Source organism: Squalius cephalus (assembly GCF_949319135.1).
Source record: "Squalius cephalus genome assembly, chromosome: 5".
Classification (NCBI taxonomy): Eukaryota; Metazoa; Chordata; class Actinopteri; order Cypriniformes; family Leuciscidae; genus Squalius; species Squalius cephalus.
The window spans coordinates 38,803,228-38,827,226 of record NC_137126.1 but is presented as its reverse complement, the minus strand read 5'-3'; the positions used below and the strand labels follow the sequence as shown (position 1 = coordinate 38,827,226).

The 23,999-nt window shown below is 36.7% G+C and overlaps 1 protein-coding gene across 2 annotated transcripts; it reads left to right on the top strand.

The window, feature by feature from the left end:
• Positions 1-5,360: 5,360 nt before the first annotated feature.
• hs3st1l2 (heparan sulfate (glucosamine) 3-O-sulfotransferase 1-like 2) lies at positions 5,361-23,510 on the top strand. 2 transcript variants are annotated; one of them, XM_079872621.1, is made up of 2 exons: positions 5,361-5,843; positions 21,441-23,510. In XM_079872621.1, the coding sequence occupies exon 2, from the start codon at positions 21,503-21,505 to the stop codon at positions 22,412-22,414; it is 912 nt and encodes a 303-aa protein (XP_079728747.1). In that variant the 5' UTR covers positions 5,361-5,843; positions 21,441-21,502; the 3' UTR covers positions 22,415-23,510. The 2 variants fall into 2 exon arrangements, with proteins under 2 accessions (XP_079728747.1, XP_079728748.1); XM_079872622.1 differs by having other exon boundaries at positions 5,361-5,858; positions 21,441-23,083.
• The last annotated feature ends 489 nt before the right edge of the window (positions 23,511-23,999 follow it).

Below are 23,999 nucleotides of genomic sequence, written 5' to 3'. Positions count from 1 at the left end.
GAAACTATTAGCCTAGCGCTATTAGCTTCCTATTAGCTTACTGTCCATTGATTGCCCTGGGGCCTGTTCATCTGAGGACCAGCCCTGGGCACCTGGCTGCAACTTGATGCAATAACAACCTCAGCATGACGTTCTCCAGAGAAGAGATCATTTTAGGTTTACAAACACTTCCGCAGTTTTCCTCACCGTATATATACACTGTTATTTAAAACTCACTCAAATGGCATGAGACAGGCTACTTGAACGTTAAAATGTAAAATGGAATGGAATAATAAATAAAATGTCAAGGTAGCTATAGAAATAAACATCAAGATATAATTAATTGTTCCCACAGAGGAAATTATGCAACCAAACTACAGTAGGTATATATGCAAGGGAGAACATGGAGAATTCACTACGAATTACATTTCACCATTTGAAAAACCGGTGTTAAACACAATTTTTCATGGTGCAGTTCCCTATCTTGTGTGTCGTTTAAGAGTGCATGGTTGTGAAGAATGCAACAGACTATCCTAATCTGGGATTGCTTGAATGGACTGCACAGTATCACTGAACCGCTGCAGCCCCGACACCTGAATCAGCGCTTTGATGTGCCAAATGTTCTCTTGTCTACACCGAGTGTCTGGATGTGTGCCCATGTTATGATGTTCTTCTCTCGCTTTTGATGGATTACTGCTGCTATGATCAATAGAAAACATACACAGACACCTATTTTAAATAAAATTAGGTTTACAGCATTTGGCTGGTTAATTGCATCAGGTAAATATTTAAAAAATGAAAAATGACATTGACAATCATGAGATGACTTCAATGATAAATAAACTGAAAACAATTCTTGAAAAAGTTGGCTTTTTAGAGGCAACATAAATAAATAAATGAAATAATACTAAAACAAAATGTGGGATCCTGCTTAGGTGTTTTTAACTATGTACTAATCGGAAAAAGTTGTCAGTTGACTTAACTTTTAAAAAGTGAGGAAACCTGTTGGATTAAAATTATTAATAAAGTTCATGTGTAATTAAAAAAAATAAGTTATGTGAACTTGAAAATTCCACATAACTTAATTTTTTCAATTATGCATGAAGTTTATTTACTTAAAAATAACAGGTTTCCTCACTTTAGGTTAAGTCAACTGAACACTTTTTACAACAATGCAATTATTGTGTGCATATGTTTTTAACATGAACTGTTGTGTTAAAATACCTATGTAATTACAGCTGTAATTAATTTCTGTAATTAAATAGTAGTTAAAGATAAAGTGTGAACAAATGGGGTAATTCACTCATTAATATTTGTTATTTAAAAAAAATAAAACGCATAATGTGTATCTTTAACTACATGTAATATGAACAAGCAGCAAGTAACTGATTCAAGCCTCACAGTTAAGCTGCATGAACTTGATTCACTATAAAAGAACCCACTCAGAGTAATTAGTTCGAGAATCGGATTACATTTGTTGGCCTTCTGATTCATAAAAAAGAAAGTTCATAGGAGTCATTAGTTCAGGATTGGACAACACTGGTCGTGCTGACTGTTTCACACTGTATTTTCAGTAGAGGTGTCAGAGTGAATAAAACTTATATCACAATAACAATAAATAACTGCTATTGTTAATGTTTGCAGTTTAAACCCTAATTAGCCAAATGCTGGAGGATTATTTGAGGGACAATGTAGTGTCCATTGACTTTTTCATTTTAAAACATTTTAGCAAATTCTTTTAGAAAGACTTTTTTAGTTATGTGTCTATGTTAAGCTAATGTTACAATACTGGCATCCATTGGACCCTTCAGACCAATCAGAAGTCATCAGTACAAGTGTGGGCAGAAAGGACCCTTTCTGAGTCAGCGATCCAGAGATTATTGTCCCATTTCTGATAGTGCCTTTGAAAAAGAAATTTAAGCACGTTTGCAAGTTTGTTCAGTCATATTTACGAGGCCCAATGTCTCGTAGGAAAGTAAACTGTACCGCATTGAGTATTTTCTTATTGTTGCCCGGCACATTTGGCCGGCAGTGCAATGTAAGCAGAGATTTTACGACTGGCCAGCTAATGCACATACAGCAGGCAGTAAAAGAGTAGCACATCCTCTTTAAACCAAGCAGATACTATCTCAAAGTGATTTGCTATGTATAATGTATGTATGGTGATCACTACAATGCCTGAGCAAAGAGAAACCTTTTTTACTGTTTCCTTTTGAAGTTCTCCTGCTTTTATTATCATATGCCATAAATTGCTGTTGACACTGAAAATAACCATCTCAAAGTGCTGCTAGCACTACACCGCTCAACAACACATGAACCATTAATCATACAATCACAGAATTTCTTGCATGCCATCACTTTAATAGATTTGAAAGATTACTTTCTCTTGAATATGTGCTTATTCTTATTTATCTGTACCCAGAAAGCTTCAAAGCTACCAGCTGGATGTAAACATATTTCCATTTCATTTCCATTATGCTTCTAAAGGGTGTTCATGACAGATGTATTCTTAATACAAAAAAAAAGAGCAAATAAATGTAATGCTTTTAATAATCTAATTACTAGTCCAGGGTTTCGATCATATGATGAGAACGTGTATTTGCGAGGTTTTATTTCTGTCTGGAATCTGGACGTCTGTCCTTTTAGTACTGTACCTTTCTTGGTTATGTGGGCGTTGAAGAGAGCAAGTTGTTTCCTGACTTGCATTTTTAATTCCATATTTTCAGTCAACCTGATGTTGACACTCCCACACGGTGGGACCCTGAAATTACATTCACGCATTTAATGACACGTCAGGTCATTTTTGAAGTCTTTGGTCACCAGTCAGTTTCATTGAATACAAAAGAGTTAAGTAACAGTTTTCTTACCTAACATCTCCTTTTGTGCTCGATGGAAGCAAGAAAATCATACACTTTTGGAAGGTCCTGAGGATGAATAAATGATTTTCATTCTGGGTTGAACAATCCCTCATTTTTAATGGAAAGTAAACTTGCGAAATAAAAACTCACTTATCTGATAATTTTCTGCAGGCAAGTGCGTATACTTGACCTTAATGGCATCAAATCCTTGCACTACACTGCTTTACTGGCAAAATAAAAGACATTCTGATTTGAAAAATGAATATATTGAATGAATGTAAATTGATGATCAAGAGAACTGAATGAAAAGAATAAAACAGGCAGAATAGAGTGAAAATTGAGCTGACAGCCATGTAATGCTATTTTGAGATCTCAGGCCTGCCTTCTAATCTTCAGACACCCAGGCCAAGATGGACGTGCAAAAGATTCATAAGTGGAACATTGTGGAACGCCACAAACAATCGCTCTATTTGAAGGCTAAACCTGAAGAACGGCCACCCTCTGTGAGTATGTGGTCTAACCCCCCTCTGATTCTTCCAAAACAAGCCTGCGGAGGAGAAACAAAAAGACACTTTAATGAAGGAAGAGGAATGGAACTCAGAATCCATGGGAGATAAGCATCTCACTTAAAGGGAGAAACAGCAAGGATGAAGATTATGATGCCAGAGAGGTGAACAGAATTCATTGGAGTGTTCTCTATATAGAAAGACAGATTTAAAAAAAGTCGAAGGAATTGTGAAAAAATATGAAAGACAACTGTGATCACAGCTGACGGTAGGTTCTATGGAGTGACACTGAAAGTGCAAAAAAAAAAAAAGAAAAGAAAGAAAAAGTGTGAGACACACAGAGAAAGGGCTAAATCAGACATGCTCACTAACAAGGCTGGGGGTTTAAGGACGCTCCTGGATGTCTCAAAGGAGGAAGAGGAGAACAGGAGGCAAACTCGCCCCCCTCGTGGTGCGACATCACAGGGTACCGCTTTTTTTCCCTAACTACCCCCCCTCCCCCCTCCCCCTCCCCCCTCCAGGTCTGGAAGCAGAGATGCAGGAACACAAATGTGGAGAGTGAGGGAGGAGGGGGTGTGCATTCTGAGATCTTAACCAGCGGGAGGTCTTCATTTAAACTCTCAACCCCTTGCCTTCACACTACATTACAGCTCATATGGGTGAGGGAGATAATAAGACTCCGTAGTAATCCATAATCCGACTGAGACCTCAGCGAAAGTGTAGGAAGGTGTAGTCAGATCCGGGCAGAGAGGTATTGCAGTAATTTCAGAGAAATTATTTTAAATTTAGCATTACTTAGTAAGTCACTTAACTCCTTACTGTCACTAATTAAGAAAGTAAAAATGATATATACTACAAAAATATCAAGTGAGTGAAATAACAGATTTGAATTTTGACCTGTATAGTAAAAATATTTGAAAAAGGTTGGAAATTTAAATGCATAAATGAAACTATAAATGTAATATTACAGTTTCTGCGCACACTTTGATGTGATAAAGTTCAAAAGACCCAAACCAACAAGATAGTTTCCTGCTAGAGAAGCTTAAAAGGATATTCCATCATACATTTTTGGATTGAAATTTATAATTGTTTACATTGTTGTTACAATTATTTGAAAACAATATATATACAGTATATAACTACATAATATATAATTTCATAATGTTTAAAATATAAATGCATGAAAAATGTTCTGAACAGAGTATTAATATATACATGTAGGCCTATATATGAATTATTATTATATTTTTTTAATTTTAAACTAGTCAAGCAAGTGATAAAAATAGTGAAAAAACAACAAGAAGTGATTACCAGTCTCAGAACCTAATATAAACACTTTTCTTTATACATTCATATAACTTTAAACCTGAAATCTTGATGTTGATTAAAAGCTCATGTTAATATAATAGTATCCATGCACTAGTTAAATATTTTCTGTGGCTCAAGCTTATAGGAGAACAGTCAAAAAGTTATTTCATGATTTATTTACAACACATGAAGTACAGAGAAACATAAAAAAAAAAAAAAAAATCAAAACGTACTTTCTGCATCACATACAATAATTATTCCAGCGTGGGTAATGTACCGTCATACAGTAAATGTGTGCTGCGCATTTGGAGATTTACAGACACACTGGAGCAACGTGCTGCCCATTTATTTGTGCCCTGTGTGTTTGTGAGCCAGCACCCTTTAAGTTATTCATGATTTTGGGGATTTTCCGCGGCAAATACAATCCAAAGCTCTTGAACAGAAAAACAGAGAGCTGGTAAAACAACAGGCTGCTCTGAGGAGAGGGGAAAAAAAGACATTTTGAGACTAAGTGAAGAACGAGTTTATGTGTTTGGATGAGAAAATGAAACGCAAATCAAACAATATGAGGAAAAGAAAGAAAGAAAGAGACAGAAAGAGAGAGAGAGAGAGAGAGAAAAGAGGCAGAACGATAGTATAGATGATAAGAGGGGGCTAGAAACAGAGAGAGAGAGAGAGAGAGAGAGAGAGAGAGAGAGAGAGAGATGGATGGAGAGAGGAGGGGGAATTTCCCTCAGGGGCTACGTGTTTGTGCTCTCTCTCTCTCTCTCTCTCTCTCTCTCTCTCTCTCTCTCTCTCTCTCTCTCGCTGTCTCTCTCTGTCTGTTGTTCATTCACTCATACACACACTCCATCCACACATTGACAGACACACGCAGCATGTAGACACTTTCTAATTCATTCACATTCCTCACTCACATACACATTTTCTTCTTACAACCTTGAGTTTTATTTCACCTTTAGTCTGGAGAAGAAGCTACGCCACCGCAACTTCAAAACTGCCGTTAGAGAGAACAAGAGACAGAGAGAAGGAAAGAGACAGGGAGAACAGAACAAAACAAAAAAAGAGGCTGGAGATGCACTGAAGGGCTCAGAAGGATGGAATAGAGAAGAATGAAAGTCCCCGAAAACATCAGGACGAAGCACTCCGACACACTTCAAGAGAAAAGCTGACTGAAGAAGACAAAGTTCAGGTAAGCTCTCATCCGGTTTTCTTTCTCAGTTTCATTACCCCCTGGTTGGCAGGCGTGTTGGGTCAGAGAAACTCTGTAAACTGAAACATTTCTGTGTTCCTCAGCAATGCCTGAATTTAAACCAGAACTTTGAACTGTACTTAAGATAAAATGAAAGAAATCACATGTGTATGGTTGTCTACAGAATGTCTGAATTAAAATGTGCTTTAAAAAGGTGAATTTATCTTTAGTCAATAGCAGGACTGTAGACACTGTCTTCCAACAGACCTGATGTTTGCTATTGTGCTTATAACTAAGAACAATATAGGATCTCATATTTGCAAATCATTAATTATAGTCATTTCTCAAATTTGTTATAATTTTATTCATTGAAACGCATGTTTTATATATAATGTACACAAATTTATTTTGTCTTTCATTAAAGTAGCAAGTAAATGCTTGTGAAATTACCAAATGTTTTTTTTTTTTTTATTGAGATTTATACATCACATGAATAAATAAGCTTTCCATTGATGTATGGTTTGTTAGGATAGGACAATATTTGTCCGAGATACAAATATTTGAAAATCTGTAATCTGAGGGTGCAAAAAATCGAAACATTGAGAAAATCGCCTTTAAAGCGATTTTCGGACCATTTATGTTCGCGATTTTGCTGCATTCACTCACAAAAACAAATATTTTATTTATTTTTATGGTAGGAAATTTACAAACTATCTTCATGGAACATGATCTTTACTTAATATCCTAATGATTTTTGGCATAAAAGAAAAATTTTGACCCATACAATGTATGTATACTATTTGGCTATTGCCACAAATATACCCGTGCGACATGTGACTGCTTTTGTGATCCAGGATCACAAATCTCATACACAATAGCTACTGTAGATATGAATACAAAAGCTGTTTGTGCACTTAAAAGGCAAAATATAATACACACACTGTTTAAATAAGTAATACATACTTGGATTATATTTGAAGTTTTGCTTAAATGAGAAAGTTCATTTTCAGATTAGAGATTTACATTCTCTTGTGTGTGGATGTGTATGCGAGTCAGTGGTTTCTAGAAGGTTGTGAGGTCGAGTAGGTTAACAGGGCTAATATGTTGATCTGTTCTTCACACATGACACAAAAATTACTGTATCACACTATCACACTAAATGCAGCATGCGACTTCACACTCGAATTTAGAGCTGATATATAATGAAAAGGGAAAATCTGATGGGCACTCAAAATGTAATAATAAAACAATGTATTCACCTCACTGATACTGACATGATAGCGAATATTCAGATTGGTCCAAAAATTCATAGTCTAAATCCCATCCCTAACTATAACCTACCACTAAAACCAGATAGATAATATGGATGTTGTTCAAGCCTAGGTCTAACCCAAAACCTAAAATATGATTGGTTGAAAATAATGTTGTGCTAGGACCAACAAGGATGTTGATCCAGAAACATGTCCTACTTGGCGAAATCACAGTAAGCTGCTTTCCTTTACATAAACATATTTGATTAAGATGTTCAGTGCAAGATGTTGACAAAAGAATGAGAATAAAACAGATGGATCTGGATATAGTGAGCTATTCTCTTGACGCTGACTCTGAGATTAGGCGAATCTCTGTCACCTCTGAGCTAGCAAGACTTCATGGGGGCATAAAATGTTGGAGCATTAGTGATAGAGGAAGATGTGAATAATAGATATCATATTTTATGAGCGCAGAACTGCTCTAAGTGCAATGAACCATACATAAAGAAAGAGAGAGATGAGAGGAAAATAGTTGCCTATATATATATCTGTATAAAAGTTTTCAGAACAAGATCAAACAGGTTCACTCCACAGCAAATCAAACAAAAAAATGTGTGGGCTGCTTTTATCATAACACATACATCTAGAATATGGAATACAAATCCACATCATTGTTGAAAACAAAAAAATATATATAAAAAATATGGCTGAATGAGATGTAGTTCATAGTGTTTGATGCTTACTCTATTTCAAATTCAGCAACATTTATGCATTAAAAATAGAGATTATTAAACTATGTGCATATTACACAGGCAATAGAGGACAAAATAACCTGAACATCTGCCAGTAGCAGAAATAAAAAGCAGAATAAAGCAGAAAAGAAATCAAGTATTAAATGGGCCTACTATAAAAAATAACCTGTGAGATTAAATAACTTGTACTGTCTTAACATCCTGTATTTGTCTAATTTGTAATTTGAAGCACACAATACAACACCTATTCTAATATTGTGACCTATATATTGTACTTTTAGAGTATCAGAGATACTCTACTCTGCAGAAATAGCTTACACATAGTGGCCATCTGACTTAGTTTATGGATAACTAAATGACATGGTGGGTCATTCGTCTGTCAGTGAGTCACTTATGCTATCGTATCTTACACAGAAACCATGCATTACACCAAAACAAACACATTCACACACCAGGAATATACAGCTGAAAGGGCCAAGTCCAAACTGGACAGCTTGGAAACCCCATTGATTGACAGATGGTCAAATATGGTGTGGGGTTCCCTATTCAAACAGAAAGATGGACACTGTGTACATGTTAAATTAGTCACCTTGTAGTAGAAATTCATATAAACAGTTTTTAACTAAACTCTAGAATCATCAGCATGGAACGCAAACAGGAAGTGACATGTCTCAGTTCTGTCAACTGTTGTAGGTCAGCCTAGCATTTTTTGGGATTGTGTCTCCTTTTTTATCTGACTTTAAGTACTTTTGTAGTTGAGACCCTGTGATATGCATTTAATGTCCTAACTCATCTTGTGATAAAGTGAGTGACCTCAGGCCATATACGGATAAGAGTGAAGGTTACGCTGTGGCACAGAGGTGATTATGTACGTCAGAGGGACTGTACTCCAGACAAAACTGCTCTGTTCTCGGGGAAAAATCCCCATAAAGTCAATGAAAACAAACCAGTTGATCCTTTTAATATTAGATTGGCGTATCCTTGGATAAGCAGACAGGGATTTGTGTGTGTGTGTGTATGTTTATATGCATGTGAGTGTGTGTGCTTGTGTGCGGTCTTCTTGGTTTGTTTCTTGGGTCATTAGTGCTGACAGTTTTAGTCCATTAGGAGGACAGGACACTGCTCTTCTTCTGACCACCCTTCACGCAATGCTCTCCCCTGCAGTTTAACGGACCCGAACCACAACACAAGAAAGAGAACAGGGAAAAATGAAACCACAAACCCCAACAACACGGATCCACAAAACACAGCGCATTACCACAGGCCCGAGAACATCCCAGAGGAAAATGTTATTGCTTAGAAGTTGCTCTTTCATAGCTCAGGAGACGAACAGCTATGCTTCATTTAGTTATGAGTTCTCAGTAATGCTTCATTTGAGTATCAGCTTATACTTTGAATTGTGCTCAACTATAATGCAAATAACTTAAGACAATTATTTACTTAGAGACACGATAACGCACAGCAGAAAAAGATATGTTTCCCAGATGTGCAGTCAGTTATAAAATACAGCATTGCTAGTAAGCTATTATTCAGAAATGTTTTGCCTCTGAATGCTAACATGTCAAATAAATCAAATATATCTCAGGTTAACTAGCTAGAAACAGTTAACGTGTTAGCGTTCTAAATCTAACTGTTTTTTGTCATATGTCTGAGATGAGAAAGAAACAAGACACTGGTCAGAGAACTGGCTTTTTTGCAGCAATCGCTCATGAAAATAACACATCACAGCCTTTGTGAACCCATCCTTAAAGGGGATATACTGTATGTATACATTTTATGCATTAATCACTTTTTTATTGCCAATGTCTGAACAGCTTGTAATGAAATTACAAGACCGAGACCTTCCCTGACATCCTAGGTTGTCTATGAAAGCCTATAGACTGATTTTAATGTAAAGGACTCAGGACGTTTTTGCTGGGAAAATCAAAAGGATGCGACATTAAGAACGCTCTCGAAAACCTCTCTTCCGTTCAATGACACATGAAACAAATGTCTATGCAATGTTCAGGATAATGCCAATAGAACTACTGTAATGCTAAGAATTAATTCACACTATAGTCTCACATAGCCAGAGATCTATAGTCTGAAATATACTTTATAATCAAACTTTCAGTGTAATTTTAATTACCATGATGCCAGTGAATTGCAGAGCTTGTACAAACATATCCACATCGCTATGATCAGATGCTTTCTAAACTGCTGTTTTCTTACCGCTGTCATGTTGGTGTGTGTACAGTTTTTGTTATTAAGAGGAAAGCACGCAATACTTACATGTTCATCTAAACGTTGCCCTCAGCAGCGTGGACGGGGTTGGGATGGTATTTCCAAATTCTTTTTAAGCGAAGAATGAAAAATAACTGAGTATGTCAGGGCATTGAATCAGCTAATAACCAGGGTTTCTGAATTCTACATTGAATTCCCCTTTAACCAAAGTATCGATCCGGGACGTCTGTGGAAATTCCCAGCCCTAATTTACTCTCCTGATCCAGTTCCATTGCAAAGCATGCTGGGAACTAGAAATCCTCTGCCCAGATTCTGTCAAAATTATTCACATTCACTCTTTAAAATAAAGGTCCTTTATTTTTGGGCTACATTGATGGTTCCGTGAAGAACCTTTAACATCCAACCTTTCCATTCCACAAATTGTTCTTTGGATTTTCAAAATGTTCTTCACGCTAAGAACTTAAGAACTGTTCACACAAAGTTTCTTTGGGGAAAAAACAATGGTTCTTTAATGGCATCACTGCAAAAACCCTCTTTTATAAGTCCCACCACAAATGGAATGATATGGTGGTATTGCTCAGATAATCGTCAGACGATGATAAATATTTGAGTTCATACTGAAATTGCAGTGTGTGTGTCATTGTTGAGATCTCTTTTAAAACTCTAGAGGAGACATACTAGAGTCTTTTGTCAGAAGAAAAATGAGAGAAACAGCAGACTTAAGCAGAAGTCTTCATTCACATTCCATTCTCATCACAGTCTAAGGCATCAAACATATCTCAATTCTTTCCTACGGGACAAAAGCATTGCTAAGCATGTCCAAAAAAACATATCAAATTCGACTGCATCTTTACTGGAGGTCTCTACTCCCCATACATATGAAAAACCAACACACTGCAAAACAAGAAAAATATCATCTCATACATTTCACTCCCAAATGTCCCACAAAGTGCAGAACTGCCTGGCATTACACAGCAGGGCCCGACGGGACCCCCTTCTTGTCCATACACACACACACACACACACACACACAAATCATACCACTGCTCACAACAGCCAGTGATGCAGAAATCTCCCTGCACAACACATCCATTCACTGCAAGCATATCCACAAGCAAAAGATATAGCCGGCGCTCAAGGCCCTTTCAACGTGCAAGCGGTTAAAGAATTACAAAGATGTTTTTCACTGTTCTTTGAATGTGAGGGGATTTAACGACGAATAAAAAGCAGCAACCTGGCGTGGAAATGCGAGCACAAGAAAAGAGAAAGAGCAGAACCAAAGACGTTACTTCTGAGATTTCAGAGCGGCTGAAAGACGGCAGGCTCGCACGCAGACGCACAACCACCTGCTCCGAGACTGACAGTTCCATTCAGCTGGCCTCTAAACAACTTTTTCCTTTCCAGGGATTAATTGCCAATTGCGAAGACAAATCTCGAAAAACACTTTTTTTGGCACTAGTTCATTCTCACCCTCTTACTGTTTGTTTTGTAGAAACACTCTCTATCTGTCTGCCCATTTTGGGATTCACTAGACAAATGGAATAAAACTAACGAGACTGAGAACCACCCCTAGTTACTGCATACTTTTCCACCTCACAGCCAAAAGGACAAAGCCGGTTAATACATTTTATACCTATACTGTAAAAAGGTATACTCCCATAAAGTCATCATCATGAAATCAAAATTGACCATTCTTCTTTTTTTATGGAATATTCCAGTATTTATTATAAATTATTTATCCGTACACATCATTATTTCTTTATTCATGTGCCCTCCCTCATAATATGTATTCAGAATATCTTCCCCTCCCTATTGCAACAACATCTCTTGTCTTCACTAATGGCATGTTTACTGCATTGAGGGCGAGACAACCTGTCACTCACAGCAATAGGAAACACAACTATTTAATTATCCAATCAATTCCTAATGGACAAAATCAAGTCCTTCCCTACATGTTTTCTTGTTCAGGAAGCTGTTTCACTTGAAAATATGTCACAATAAGGAAGAAAACACTATCACAACTTCCTTTTCATGCAGACTTTAAAGAATTCACAATTTCTGAAATGAGTTGCTTATCCCGAAATTGTCATTTACTTACATTTACATGGAACAGAAAAGAAGAAGTCTAGCACAATGTCCCAGATGCTCTGTTCTATACAAGTAAATGGTGATTGGTGCTGTCAAACTAAACAAAAAGCACAAAATAGTACAATAAAAGTAGTCCAATCAAGATTTTTAAGTCTTCTGAAGACATGTTTTAAGTAAGGAACAGGTGGATTACATGGGATGATCTGCTAAACTTCTTTTGTGTTTCATAGAGGAAAGCAAGTCATCACGTTTGGAATTTTTAAAACACATTTAAACTCTTGAAATGATAAGACAATTTTTAATTATTGCATATTTTTTACCCTTCAGAAGTCAGGTCAGCAAGATTTTTAAAAAAAAAAAAGATTACTTTTACTAATCAAGGATGCATTACATTTTTACATTGTTAAAAATGCGGTTCTTTAGAACTTTCTGAAACAAAACTCATGGAAAATGCATCATGGTTTCCAAAATAAATAAATAAATGAAGCAACACAACTATTCTACTTAACTTTGAAAATAATGTGTTTCTTGAGCACCAAATCAGCATATTAGAATGATTTCTGAAGGATCATGTGACACTAAAGACTGCAGTAATTATGATGAAATTCAGCTTTGCCATCACCGGAAATGACATTTAAAATACAATAACAAAATACAACATTATTTTCAGTTGTGTCACAATCACAAAGTTGTGTTTTGATGTCACACAATATTACTGTTTTTGCTGTATTTCTGATCAAATAAAAGCAGTCTTTGAGCATAAGAGACTCAAAAACATTAAAAAAAATCTTACCTACTCAAAATTTTGAACAGCTTTAGCGCTTGCCCTACAACACAGAACATGTTGTTGATTTCATCTGTCCCTTTTCATTAGATTTCTTTCACTCTACAACATGAAATCATTAAATGTGTCATTTCAGCCCCCATGCCTGGCGTGACCCTGCAGTAGCTGTCAGGTCCACATGCTCAGTTCAGTTGTGGTGGTTAGTTGTATTGAGCAGAACAGTCCATCCTCCATCTGTCCACCCACCCCTACAGAGAGACAGATTACCCCTGACGTGACCACTGACTCTCAATATTTACCCCTTCCTTCCAAATCTACAGTACTGATATTGCCACACACACATGCACACACAGGAAATAGATAGATTATTTCCCCTGTTGTGAAAGGCAAACACAAATCACTTGACATGTACTACTAACCCGATCTCTGCCCCCTGTGGCTCAGTCTAGATTGCTTATCATTGAATTATTTGCTTGTCATACCGATTTGATAGCTGAAAGCAAACAATAATTTTAGTTAATGTATTTTAAATATATAATGATAATATATAATTCACTCAACAGTCTTTGAGCTATCAAAACGATAGGGCAGAGAGAAACATTTACTGGCTACATAAATTCTCATAAGGGGATAGTATTGCTAACCCAAAAGCTAATTTTCCACTAGAATTTCTAATGGGTTTTTAGAATAGTTTTGTAGAGTGTGCTTTTTGAATTCAAGTTACCAACAAGTTGAAAGTTGCTACTTAAGATAAGTTCTATTGGTAATAACAATCCACTACGTGGTACGACCTTGTGCAATTTGATTTCTTTTCAAAGTGTTAACCTTAGAAAATACTGTTCTAATTCAACGAAAACCTTCTGAAACACATTAGAAACTAGACCCCAAGCTAAAGAATTCTTAGGGCTTTATGAGAATAATAGAAGAGCACATAATCTATGATTTATTGACAAAAGCAAAGCCAAACATGACTATAGATGACTAAACCAAACTTATCCATCATCCTGTTTTTTAACTTTTGCTCTCTTAACTTTCATCAACATACTGTATCACACACGAAAAGATTGCTAGTCACGAGGATCTGTAAAACCTGACCAGACTCAGGCACATTTCCATGCCAATAATGTTGCCATGTTCTCCATGCCAACAACCTCTTTAATTAGAGTGAAGTCCCCCTCATGCTTCCCCCTCCCCTTTGCTGGTACCAGACAGCAGCACCCCCCCCCCCAACCCATTTTCAAACCAAACACCACAACACTCTCCCCTAACACACACACTCATACTCACATTCCTCATTATCAATGCGAGGAACATGCAGACCAGAGGGGGCTGTAGAGTGTGTGATTCGATTGACCCAGATCTTCAAGTGTAAATGAGAGCGAGAACGAGGGAGAAGAGGGAGGGATGGAGAGAGATGGAAGTGAGGAAGAGTGAGAGGCTGGTGGGGTGCAGGGAGGTTCATGAAGAGACTAATTTGAGGCTTAGTGGGGCGTCCGTGTGCTAAAAACTAAGCAGATTTGCTGAAGGACAGTGTCTATTGGACAGATTGAATGAGATCTTTCAGAAGCATCCAAAGGGACAGTTTCTGCACATTTTTCCGTTTCTTTCAGTCCGACGACAGAAACAATCGGATCCTCTCAGACGCCGTTTAATCCTCTCGTTCATTCTCTCTATTTGCATTCACTTACGAGGAAGAGGAGGAAATCCAGGCGAAATCTTAAAAGTCATTCGGCTTTTTCCCATAGGGCTGATTAATCTTTTTGCACGTATGTGTGTGAGAGACAAGTCAGCTGTCTTATCACCTTTAACAGATGAATCTATTCATTTTTTACAATCCACATCCACATGTTTCACTCACATCTTCTAAAAAATTCTAAATGTGAAAAAAAAAAAAAAAACATGCTAAAAACGGGACATCTGATTTAGGACTTTTTTTGTAAACTCACTTAAAAAGTGGGTGTTTCTCAGGATTTTTATTTCGAAAGATCTCAGAACCTCAGAAGTGCCATCAAATGTTTTTGTGTTCAACTTCTGTACTCAAAGAATGACACATCTGCCAAACATAACAAAATTTAATTTGCACAAGCTAACATGCTCTGCTTCTAACACAAAGCTGTGAAGATCTGTCAATTAAACATTCAACATTGCATAATATGTAATTTTACTATAAAATCCTGCATATTTTAGTTTTTTTTTTTATGAATAGAAACTATGAATTACCATATAATTTACAGTGGGAGGACATTTCCATAAGTCCCTGCATGCATGCGTGACAAAATATGAATATATTTGATATAAATAATTTAGTATCTCATATTTGTGTTATCAGTAATGTACATTAGGGTTACATTTCCTGTTATTTATTTACTTAATTGTATTGCATTATTTTAGTGCCATGTGTGTTCCCTGTTAATTTTTATGTATGCGACTATTGGCCTTCTATTGTACCACTTGTCTTATTATGGTGGTTGTCAGTACATTTTATGGTAAAAATCAGATTTTGGCCATTCAAGTAGATAGGTTATAGAGTTGTAAAATTGTTGTAAAATATACAGGCATCAATATGTCATCCATAATACCTGAAACATTGTAACCGTTTTTTGTTTTACGGTAAATTTCTGGCAACCCTATAGCTGCTGGTTTTTTTTAACCATACATTTTATATTAAGGAGTTGAAAGGGAAAAAAAAAATGTATTGAGGCAAGACCTTTATTTGAATAACTGAACATACACTACAATTGTTTAGACTGTTGAACTTCCAACCTAATCTTTTTCAGTTTTATTATTGTAAGAGATATACAAGTAAGGTAAGATGATGTTAAAAAAGTGTGGTCTAAGTTAATTTCCCTCTACACGCTTCAACCCTTCAAAGCTCTCAAAGTAGTGGATAAAGCCTTTGGAGGGCAGATATGATCACTTCTGCAAACAACTCAGCTTTAGTTTTGTTCACAAAAAAATATGTATTTTCTAAGACATCAAGGAAAGGTGACTAATGTGCATTGGTCATGCATGAAGCCACTGAGCTCTAAACATTTGAGTCAGATCAGAAACTGAGATAAAATGGTAATATATGACAGAAAGTTCTTTGATCCCATTCCCCGCAGGTCCTCTTTTTGTCTTTTACGAGAGACCAACACTGTTGTAGTGCATGCATGTGTATGCGTGAGTGTGTGCGGTTGTCTTGTGTTCACGAGCGAGTCTGCTGGGTGCATATATGGCCGTGTGCAGGATTACTGCGCGCTGGAAACAGAAGAGAGACTAAGTTTGCACTAAGCTGCAGGAGCCTAACTGCAAAAAATGTGTACGAAAATCAACAGAGGTTTGTGTGTGTGTGCGCGCATCACTGGGTTTTCTTTTAGTGTGCAATGGCATTCAGGAAAGAGGATTATATTGCACAGTATGAGGTGACAGTGGAGGGTGTTTATATTAGGGATGCATTTTTTTGTTCTCAGCTACAGAGTTCGTCTGTGAGAGAGGAAGGGAGAGACTAGCTTTGCTTGCTTGAGAGTGAATGAACTGAAAGTCTGACTCAATCAGTAGGTCTGTGAGTCCCTGATAAAGATGAAACACGCACACACACACACACACACAGAGAGAGAGAGAGAGAGAGAGAGAGAGACAAGCTATAGATCCCTGTAAGACGATTTGGGTGTCCATCAAGTGTGTTTTTTCCAACACAGTCTCATGACAGTTTGCAAATATTTTTTTTACGATTTGATGAATTGGTTGCACATTCATCTGACTTTGAACAACCTCATTTGTACATTAAGTTAAATTTAGGGGAGGACCATCATGGTGAATCTTAACCAACAAATCTTAATTTTTTGTACGATTGTACAAATAACATCGGGTTGTTTTCTCCTATAGGGCAAGAGAGGCAGCAATCATGAAAAACTCAAGTGTACTGTATGCCCTGCAAAAAAATACTTGAGACAGTTGCAGTGCCTCCAAGTCACTGTGGTTATCCTGTCAATCTGATAAAGCCAGCATATCATGTTCACAAACAGTCCACAAATCAACCTGAAAAGGTAAAATGGTGAAAACAGAATAAACAACTCACCCATCACTTTTACATCATCATTACTAATCACCTTTGGCCACGTCTAAAATCAAAATGAACATGAAATAATACATATGTGGTGCTGGTTGTGATGTGATTTGAGCCCAATCCATGACATCTAAATCCATTCATTCTTTCTCTCTCCAATAACACATATTCAATAAAAGCGGAAACAGGCCAATTAAAAATAATTTACATCAGAGGAATCACAAGATAATGGACCCTTTTCACAGTTCACAACATAGTTCTGTCTTTGTTAAACATTTGTAAAACATTTTCTCTCAATGTACTTGGTTTAAAGCTACACTGTGTGATTTTTACCCCCATCTAGCGGTGAAATTGTATATGACTACCCAGTGAAAATTAGTTTCTGTTCCTCTCAATTCCGAGAGCGTTTTAACTCCTACGGTGGCCGTATTATTCCAAGATTAACATGGCTTCCAGTTATCACTTCGTCCATGACAATAATAAACAATATGTCTAAAATGAACAAAACTACAGGACAGATGTCAGGAGGTAAACGTCACCCTTGGAATCGGCTATCCCAGCATAATCAGATTAGGCTAACGTTACAATGTGTACAAAGTAAAAGCAATTAAAAATAACTAAAATTTACAGTGTCCTTTTTTTATATAGCTTAAAAAATTGCGCCTTTAAAACTATTCATTACCTGTGATCCGTCGCAGCACAGATTTATGTTACAAGGTAAACAATACTTTTTCACCATTGACGCGAGGATGAAGTTATACTAGAGGTCGTTCTGGCGTTATGCACAACCATGCTATGGTTAGACAAGCAACTATAAAACTTCGAATTTACACAAATGAATTATAACAGGCTGAATTACCTGTCGAGAAGAAAGCAGGCAACCTCGGCGTCCGTTTTAAAATATTTTCTCCTCATGAGCTCTTTCCATCTGGGAAAAGTTACTCCAATATTGACTATGGTCTTGCTGATTTATCTGTCGCATTGACGTTTTAATTCTCTCTTTCAAATGTGAGTACGCACGCACGCACACACACACACACACACCACACTATCTTTCAAATCTGCCGGCACTCGAGAGCTCGCGAGTAATCTCCCCCTCGCATTCGTCACGGTGTCACTGAGTGAAAAACGCAAAAGGCGAAGCTTGAATTTACAGGCATGTCCCTCTTTGGCTAATGTAGTTTCAAGATGGAGGGGCAACATGGCGACCGGCATTCGAACCCCTTACCCGTATGTACTTTCAATGGCAGATTATAAACTTAAGAGAATACTTTATTACTTGAAAGAAGTAAATATACATTAATGAGCACATATATTTTTGAAAGAACTAAGTGTTTTTTGCTAAGAATCAACTAAAAAAGTTACACAGTGTAGCTTTAATGTATATTTACACTATCATTAAATTTTTACATTTTAGGACTAGATGGAAATATCCTTTGTTATTATTACTGTCCCCAAACTTTTTTTTGTTGACAGAAATCAATACTTTTATTCAGCAATAAAACATTAAGTTGATCAAAAGTGACAGTAAATACATTTATAACGTTACAAAATAAATAATGTTCTTTTAAAAATTGTATTTCGCATCAGAAGCAGCACAACTGTTTTTAACCTTGACAATAATACGAAATCTTGGTTACACTTTATTTTAAGGTGTCCGTGTTACAGTGTAATTATACATTTAAGTACTGAGTAATAATAATGTAATTAACTACATTATAGGGTTAGGATTAGGTTTAGGGTTAGTTCCATGTAATTAAGCTCAATTAAACATAATTACTATAGTAACTATATGTAATGTGTAACAAATACTGTAAAATAAAGTGTTACCAAAATCTTTCTTGAGCACCATATCATCATATTAGAATGATTTCTGAAGGATCATGTGACACTGCAGACTGGAGTAATGGCTGATGAAAAGCTCATCTATACCATCACAAAAATAAATTAGCCTCCATTTTAAAATATATTAAAATAGAGAACATGATTTTAAATTTGAGTAATATTTCACAATATTACTGTTTTTACGGTAACACTTTACAATAAGGTTCATTACTTAACATTAGTTAACTTAGTAAACATGAACTAAGAATAAACAATACTTCTACAGCATTTATTAATCTTAGTTAATATTAATTTCAACATTTACAAATACATTATTATAATCAAGGGTTGTATTTGTTAACAATAGTTGATGCACTGTGAACATGAACAGCTGTATTTTTATTAACTAACATTAACAAAGATGAACTAATACAGTAAAAAATGTATTGATCATTATTAATTCATATTCGTTAATACATTAACTAATGTTAACTACTGAACCTTATTTTACTGTTTTTGAATGCAGCCTTGGTGAGCATATACGGTAAGTGACTTCTTTAAAAAAAAAAAAAAAAAAAACATTAAAAAAACATTTTCTTTAACACAATAATATCATATAATATACACACTCAAAACAGACACACAGCTTTCCACTTAGTTTCTGAAAAACAAACACCCCGTGGCTTACTGTTAATACATACAACACAATCCAGAATATAACACAGATGCCAATACTGAAAATCTTAAGTGTATTATTTTCTTATGTTATTTGGCTTCATTTGTCACCACCAACATATAACATAACCTGAGGAACAGGAGCAGCACATTCTGAGGATTAGCTTAAAGCTGAGAGTTGAGGGAATAAAGTGGGAGATATTAGGCAGACACTCAGTCCCGTAATGGTAGAGTTGATGAGGCTTAGCGGCAATGATGACGCTGATGCTGGAGCAGGAGAGGCAAGACCACAGGGCTCAACACTTACTCCCAACTGTGTAATTATACAGCATACAGAGCAACACCACAGCTCGTTTACAAAGGCTGACTGCTCAAAACTAGATGAGAAGCAGATTAATAACCCGTGACTCCAGCAGCCGCAGGGTACAATAACATCACAACTGAGGTGTCTAAACATGGCAGGCAAGTCATTTTAAAGGAGTATAGAGGTCAGAAATAATGTCCTAATCAGCCTGTTATTATACCCTTTTAGTTTAGTAATTTTCACCTATTTTCAAAAAAGAAAATCCTGTCATTATTTACTCATTCTCATTCATTCCAAACCTGCATGACTTTCTTTCTTCCTCTGAACACAAAGAGTTTAACAGAATGTCTGAGCTCAAATCGTCCATTTAATGAAAGTGGATGGGGACGTCGAACTCCAAAAGGAAAAAAAAAAAAAAAAAGCACCATAAAAGGATCATAAAAATAGTCTATAGAATTTGAACACTATATTCCGAGTCTTTTGAAGCCATGTGATAGCTTTGCGTGAGTCTTTCTTGACAGCCGTGGTCACCACTCACTTTCATTGTGGAAAAGAGCAGATCGGACGTTCTGCCAAAAAATAATCACTTTTTAATTATGGTTAGATATGAGGGTGAGTAAATTATGACAGAATTGTATTCCTTTTTGATATTTAACATTTTGATCATTTTAAGAGATATTTAATAATTTTGAAGAATTTTCATGATAAATTGCTTCAGAGGACAATGTACTAAAAAAACAAAAACAAACAAAAAACATGTAACCATAGTGTCAGTTTTTAATGCATGGCTATACGACAAACAACTGTAGCTTTGTTCCATCAGAAGAAAACATTATCCCTCAGTTTCACAGGCAAGGCTTAAACCTAGTTCCCGACTAAAATGCACTGTCTTAACTGAAAGCAACTTGGTCAGTGCCATTGTTTTGTCTCAAGATGCAAACCAGTAATGTTTTTTTTTTGTCTAAGGCATGTACATAAAAGCTACTTAAATGTCCTATTTGAACTAAGGCCTAATCCTGGCTTAATCTAAGCCCTGTATGTGAAACCAGGCCTATATCTTATATGTGATGTGAGATTTGCGCTACATATACATGTGAAATACATAAACAGTGGAGGAAGCGCTTATCAGGATCATTCTCAAGGATATTAACCTTTCTATCTTTTACATTCTTACTGCAGATTTCTTAATCAGCTCTTTTAAAAATAAATCTTGGGCAAAAAGAACTGGGCTATTAACTCCAATGTGCATCTCATCTAGCTTAACTGGAATGACTCAGGAGAGATTTTTGAGGATTGTTCTGATAGTGACCACTAGAGGACAGCAGTGAGACTGCAGTGGGAATGTTATGAGTAAATTTCTCCAGAGAGATTTCTGAGGCACTATTGTTCATGAATGTTTAATGCGTTATTTCTCTCTGTGTTTTAATAATTCTGTTAATTAAATCACACTGAGGAAGTACACTCCTGCCCTGCTGTTGTTGTCTTTTAACATGTTTTACATATGTCGTCTTACTAACTTGAATTTGACTGACAATGAATTGCTTGATATCTTCTAGGATTTATTGTTATAAATAATTAATACTTTCCTGTGTGTCTTACTACTTATTTTCTCTGAAATATAATTAATTGTTGCGCATGTTCGTTTTCAGAAATCAACAGCTGCTGTACGTGTTTGTTTGTGTGCCGCCCTTGACCTGACTGGACCGACGCCATGCTGTGGACGCTCCTCCTGGCTTTAATTCTGCTGCTGTTGCTCCAGGCACAGCTGCTTGTTTGCCTACATGAACTCCGAGCCTCTTTGACCTCAGTGACATCTGCGACCCCTTCTGGACCTTCCAATGCCTCGACTTTGCAACGTCTGCCAGGGGCCATCATCATCGGGGTGCGCAAAGGAGGCACCAGGGCCCTGCTGGAGATGCTCAACCTCCATCCAGATGTGGAAGTAGCCAAGACCGAGATCCACTACTTCAACCTGGACGAAAACTTTCGTAAGGGTCTGGACTGGTACCGTGCCCAGATGCCCATCACCCTTCCTGGGCAGCTGACGGTGGAAAAGACCCCTGGTTACTTCACAGCACCACCGGCCCCAAGGAGGATATGGGCCACGAATCCAGCGGTGAAACTGCTGCTGATCGTTCGTGACCCTGCAGAGAGACTCGTGTCAGACTATACACAAGTTCTCCACAACCGAATTCAGCAGAACAAGCCATACCAGCCACTGGAAGAGATGCTACTATCAAACGGACACATCAACACCAAATACAAGGCCCTTCAGAGGAGTTTTTACTACCAGCACCTGGCCAGATGGTTGGAGCTTTTTCCCAGGGAGCAGATACACATTGTGGATGGAGAAGCACTGATTCAGAATCCGTTCCCTGAGCTGCAGAAGGCGGAGAAGTTCTTGGAACTTCCACCTCGGATAAAGACGGACAATTTCTATTTTAACGTCACTAAGGGCTTTTACTGTATGATGTCTGCGGGACACGACAAGTGCCTGGATGAATCTAAAGGAAGACCACATGCACCACTTAGCAACGAGGCTTTCCAGAAGCTTTGCCGCTATCTGCGAGTACCCAATCAAATCTTTTTCAAAATGGTGGGACAGAGGTTTGACTGGTGCTAAAGACAGCCAAAAAATGACTGACAGCTCTCACAGAGACCGAGAAGTGCATTCATAATACTATTGGCAACCCACTTTTGTGAAAATGTTGTAATGTTGTCAAAGAAATATGGTTAAAAATGCCTCGGTAACCAGTTTGCAAGAGGGTTAAGCATGGAAGCCAGCGCCAAAAACTGTTCTGAACACTAATACACCTACAGTTTGTCTTCTGTGGAAAATGGAATCTACAGGACTTCATGTGCTTTAAAAAACTCTTTGGACCAGTCTTAACTCCAAAAGTCCCAGTTCAAACAGACTGTTGATATGGAAATGAAGTTGAAAACATTGGCAATGCCCAGTTAGTGATGAGACTGAACTTGAAAACTCAATTTTCTCTAATAATAAACAAAGATAGAATGTGGATAGACATCAAGACTTCAGAAAAATAAAAAATAAAATGTTACTCCAGTGGTACTTGAAGCATTTATCGGAAATACTGCTTTGTCATCTGTATAATTGTAGTCTAATCATTTAATTCTCATGTTTAATATACTAATTTGTACTTGAATATTTTATTTACTTTTTTTTAATAGAAATGTCTATTTTTTAAAACAATTGGTTCTTTAAATTGAGATATTTCATAATGTCATAAGTTAATGGACTGCAAAATTCTGTTTTCTTTTCAATAAATACATGTACGTAAAACATCTCACATCTATTCATCTAAAAAGCTGACATTATTTTGCACACCTCAGTCAACAACATATTGTCACATTGTCAAATGTCTGTATTAACTTATTCTGTTTTCTTTAAAAATGTCTAAACCTTAATTTCAGGGAGCCTTTTGACAATAAGACATCTTAAGTGAAATGAAATGAAGGTGCGCTCAGCTATTTTCATTTATGTTTTGTTTATGTTAGTCTCATCACAATTGAGTGTATATTGTAAGGCCTGCTCAATTGGTCCAATGACAGTTTCCAATAAGCAGGTGAAGGTTTCTGCGGGTTACTGTCTTTTCAGTGTGGTAAAGTCATTTAATTGCCTCTTTGTTTCATCTGACTCCAAAAATTAAAAAGGTTTAATTGAAGGTTTGTTAATCATTAAATTTAGGTGAACGTTTGATTATTCTATTCAACTCTTTATTGAAATTACACTGGTTCATCTGGATTCCAAAAACACTTTGAGTCTCACACTGGCCAAGTAGGCTATATGATCTCTCATAACCACAAGCTCGTCAGTCTCGGTCATTATGAGGCGGTTGACTAATATCCTAGATGGCCGTACTCCACTTTGCTCATAATATATTATTTAGTCCCCATAGATCCGAACACACTTAATTAAGGTAAGATTATATCTAACCAGAGGCCACAACCATTACCATAGAACCAAGCTGACCAACTTAACTTCTAAAGGTAACTTCGTATTAGCATGCCGTAGTTTCCCACGTACACTAAGTTAGAATAATGCTATACAATAATTCGAGGTTGAGGCTTAGATTGGTCTAACAACAATCTGTTGTTCTAAACGGAAAACCCATTATTAGCCTCTACAGTTCTAATACATTGACTATGCCGATGTGTTAGTCGGATCTCTGAAATTTCAGTCGGTG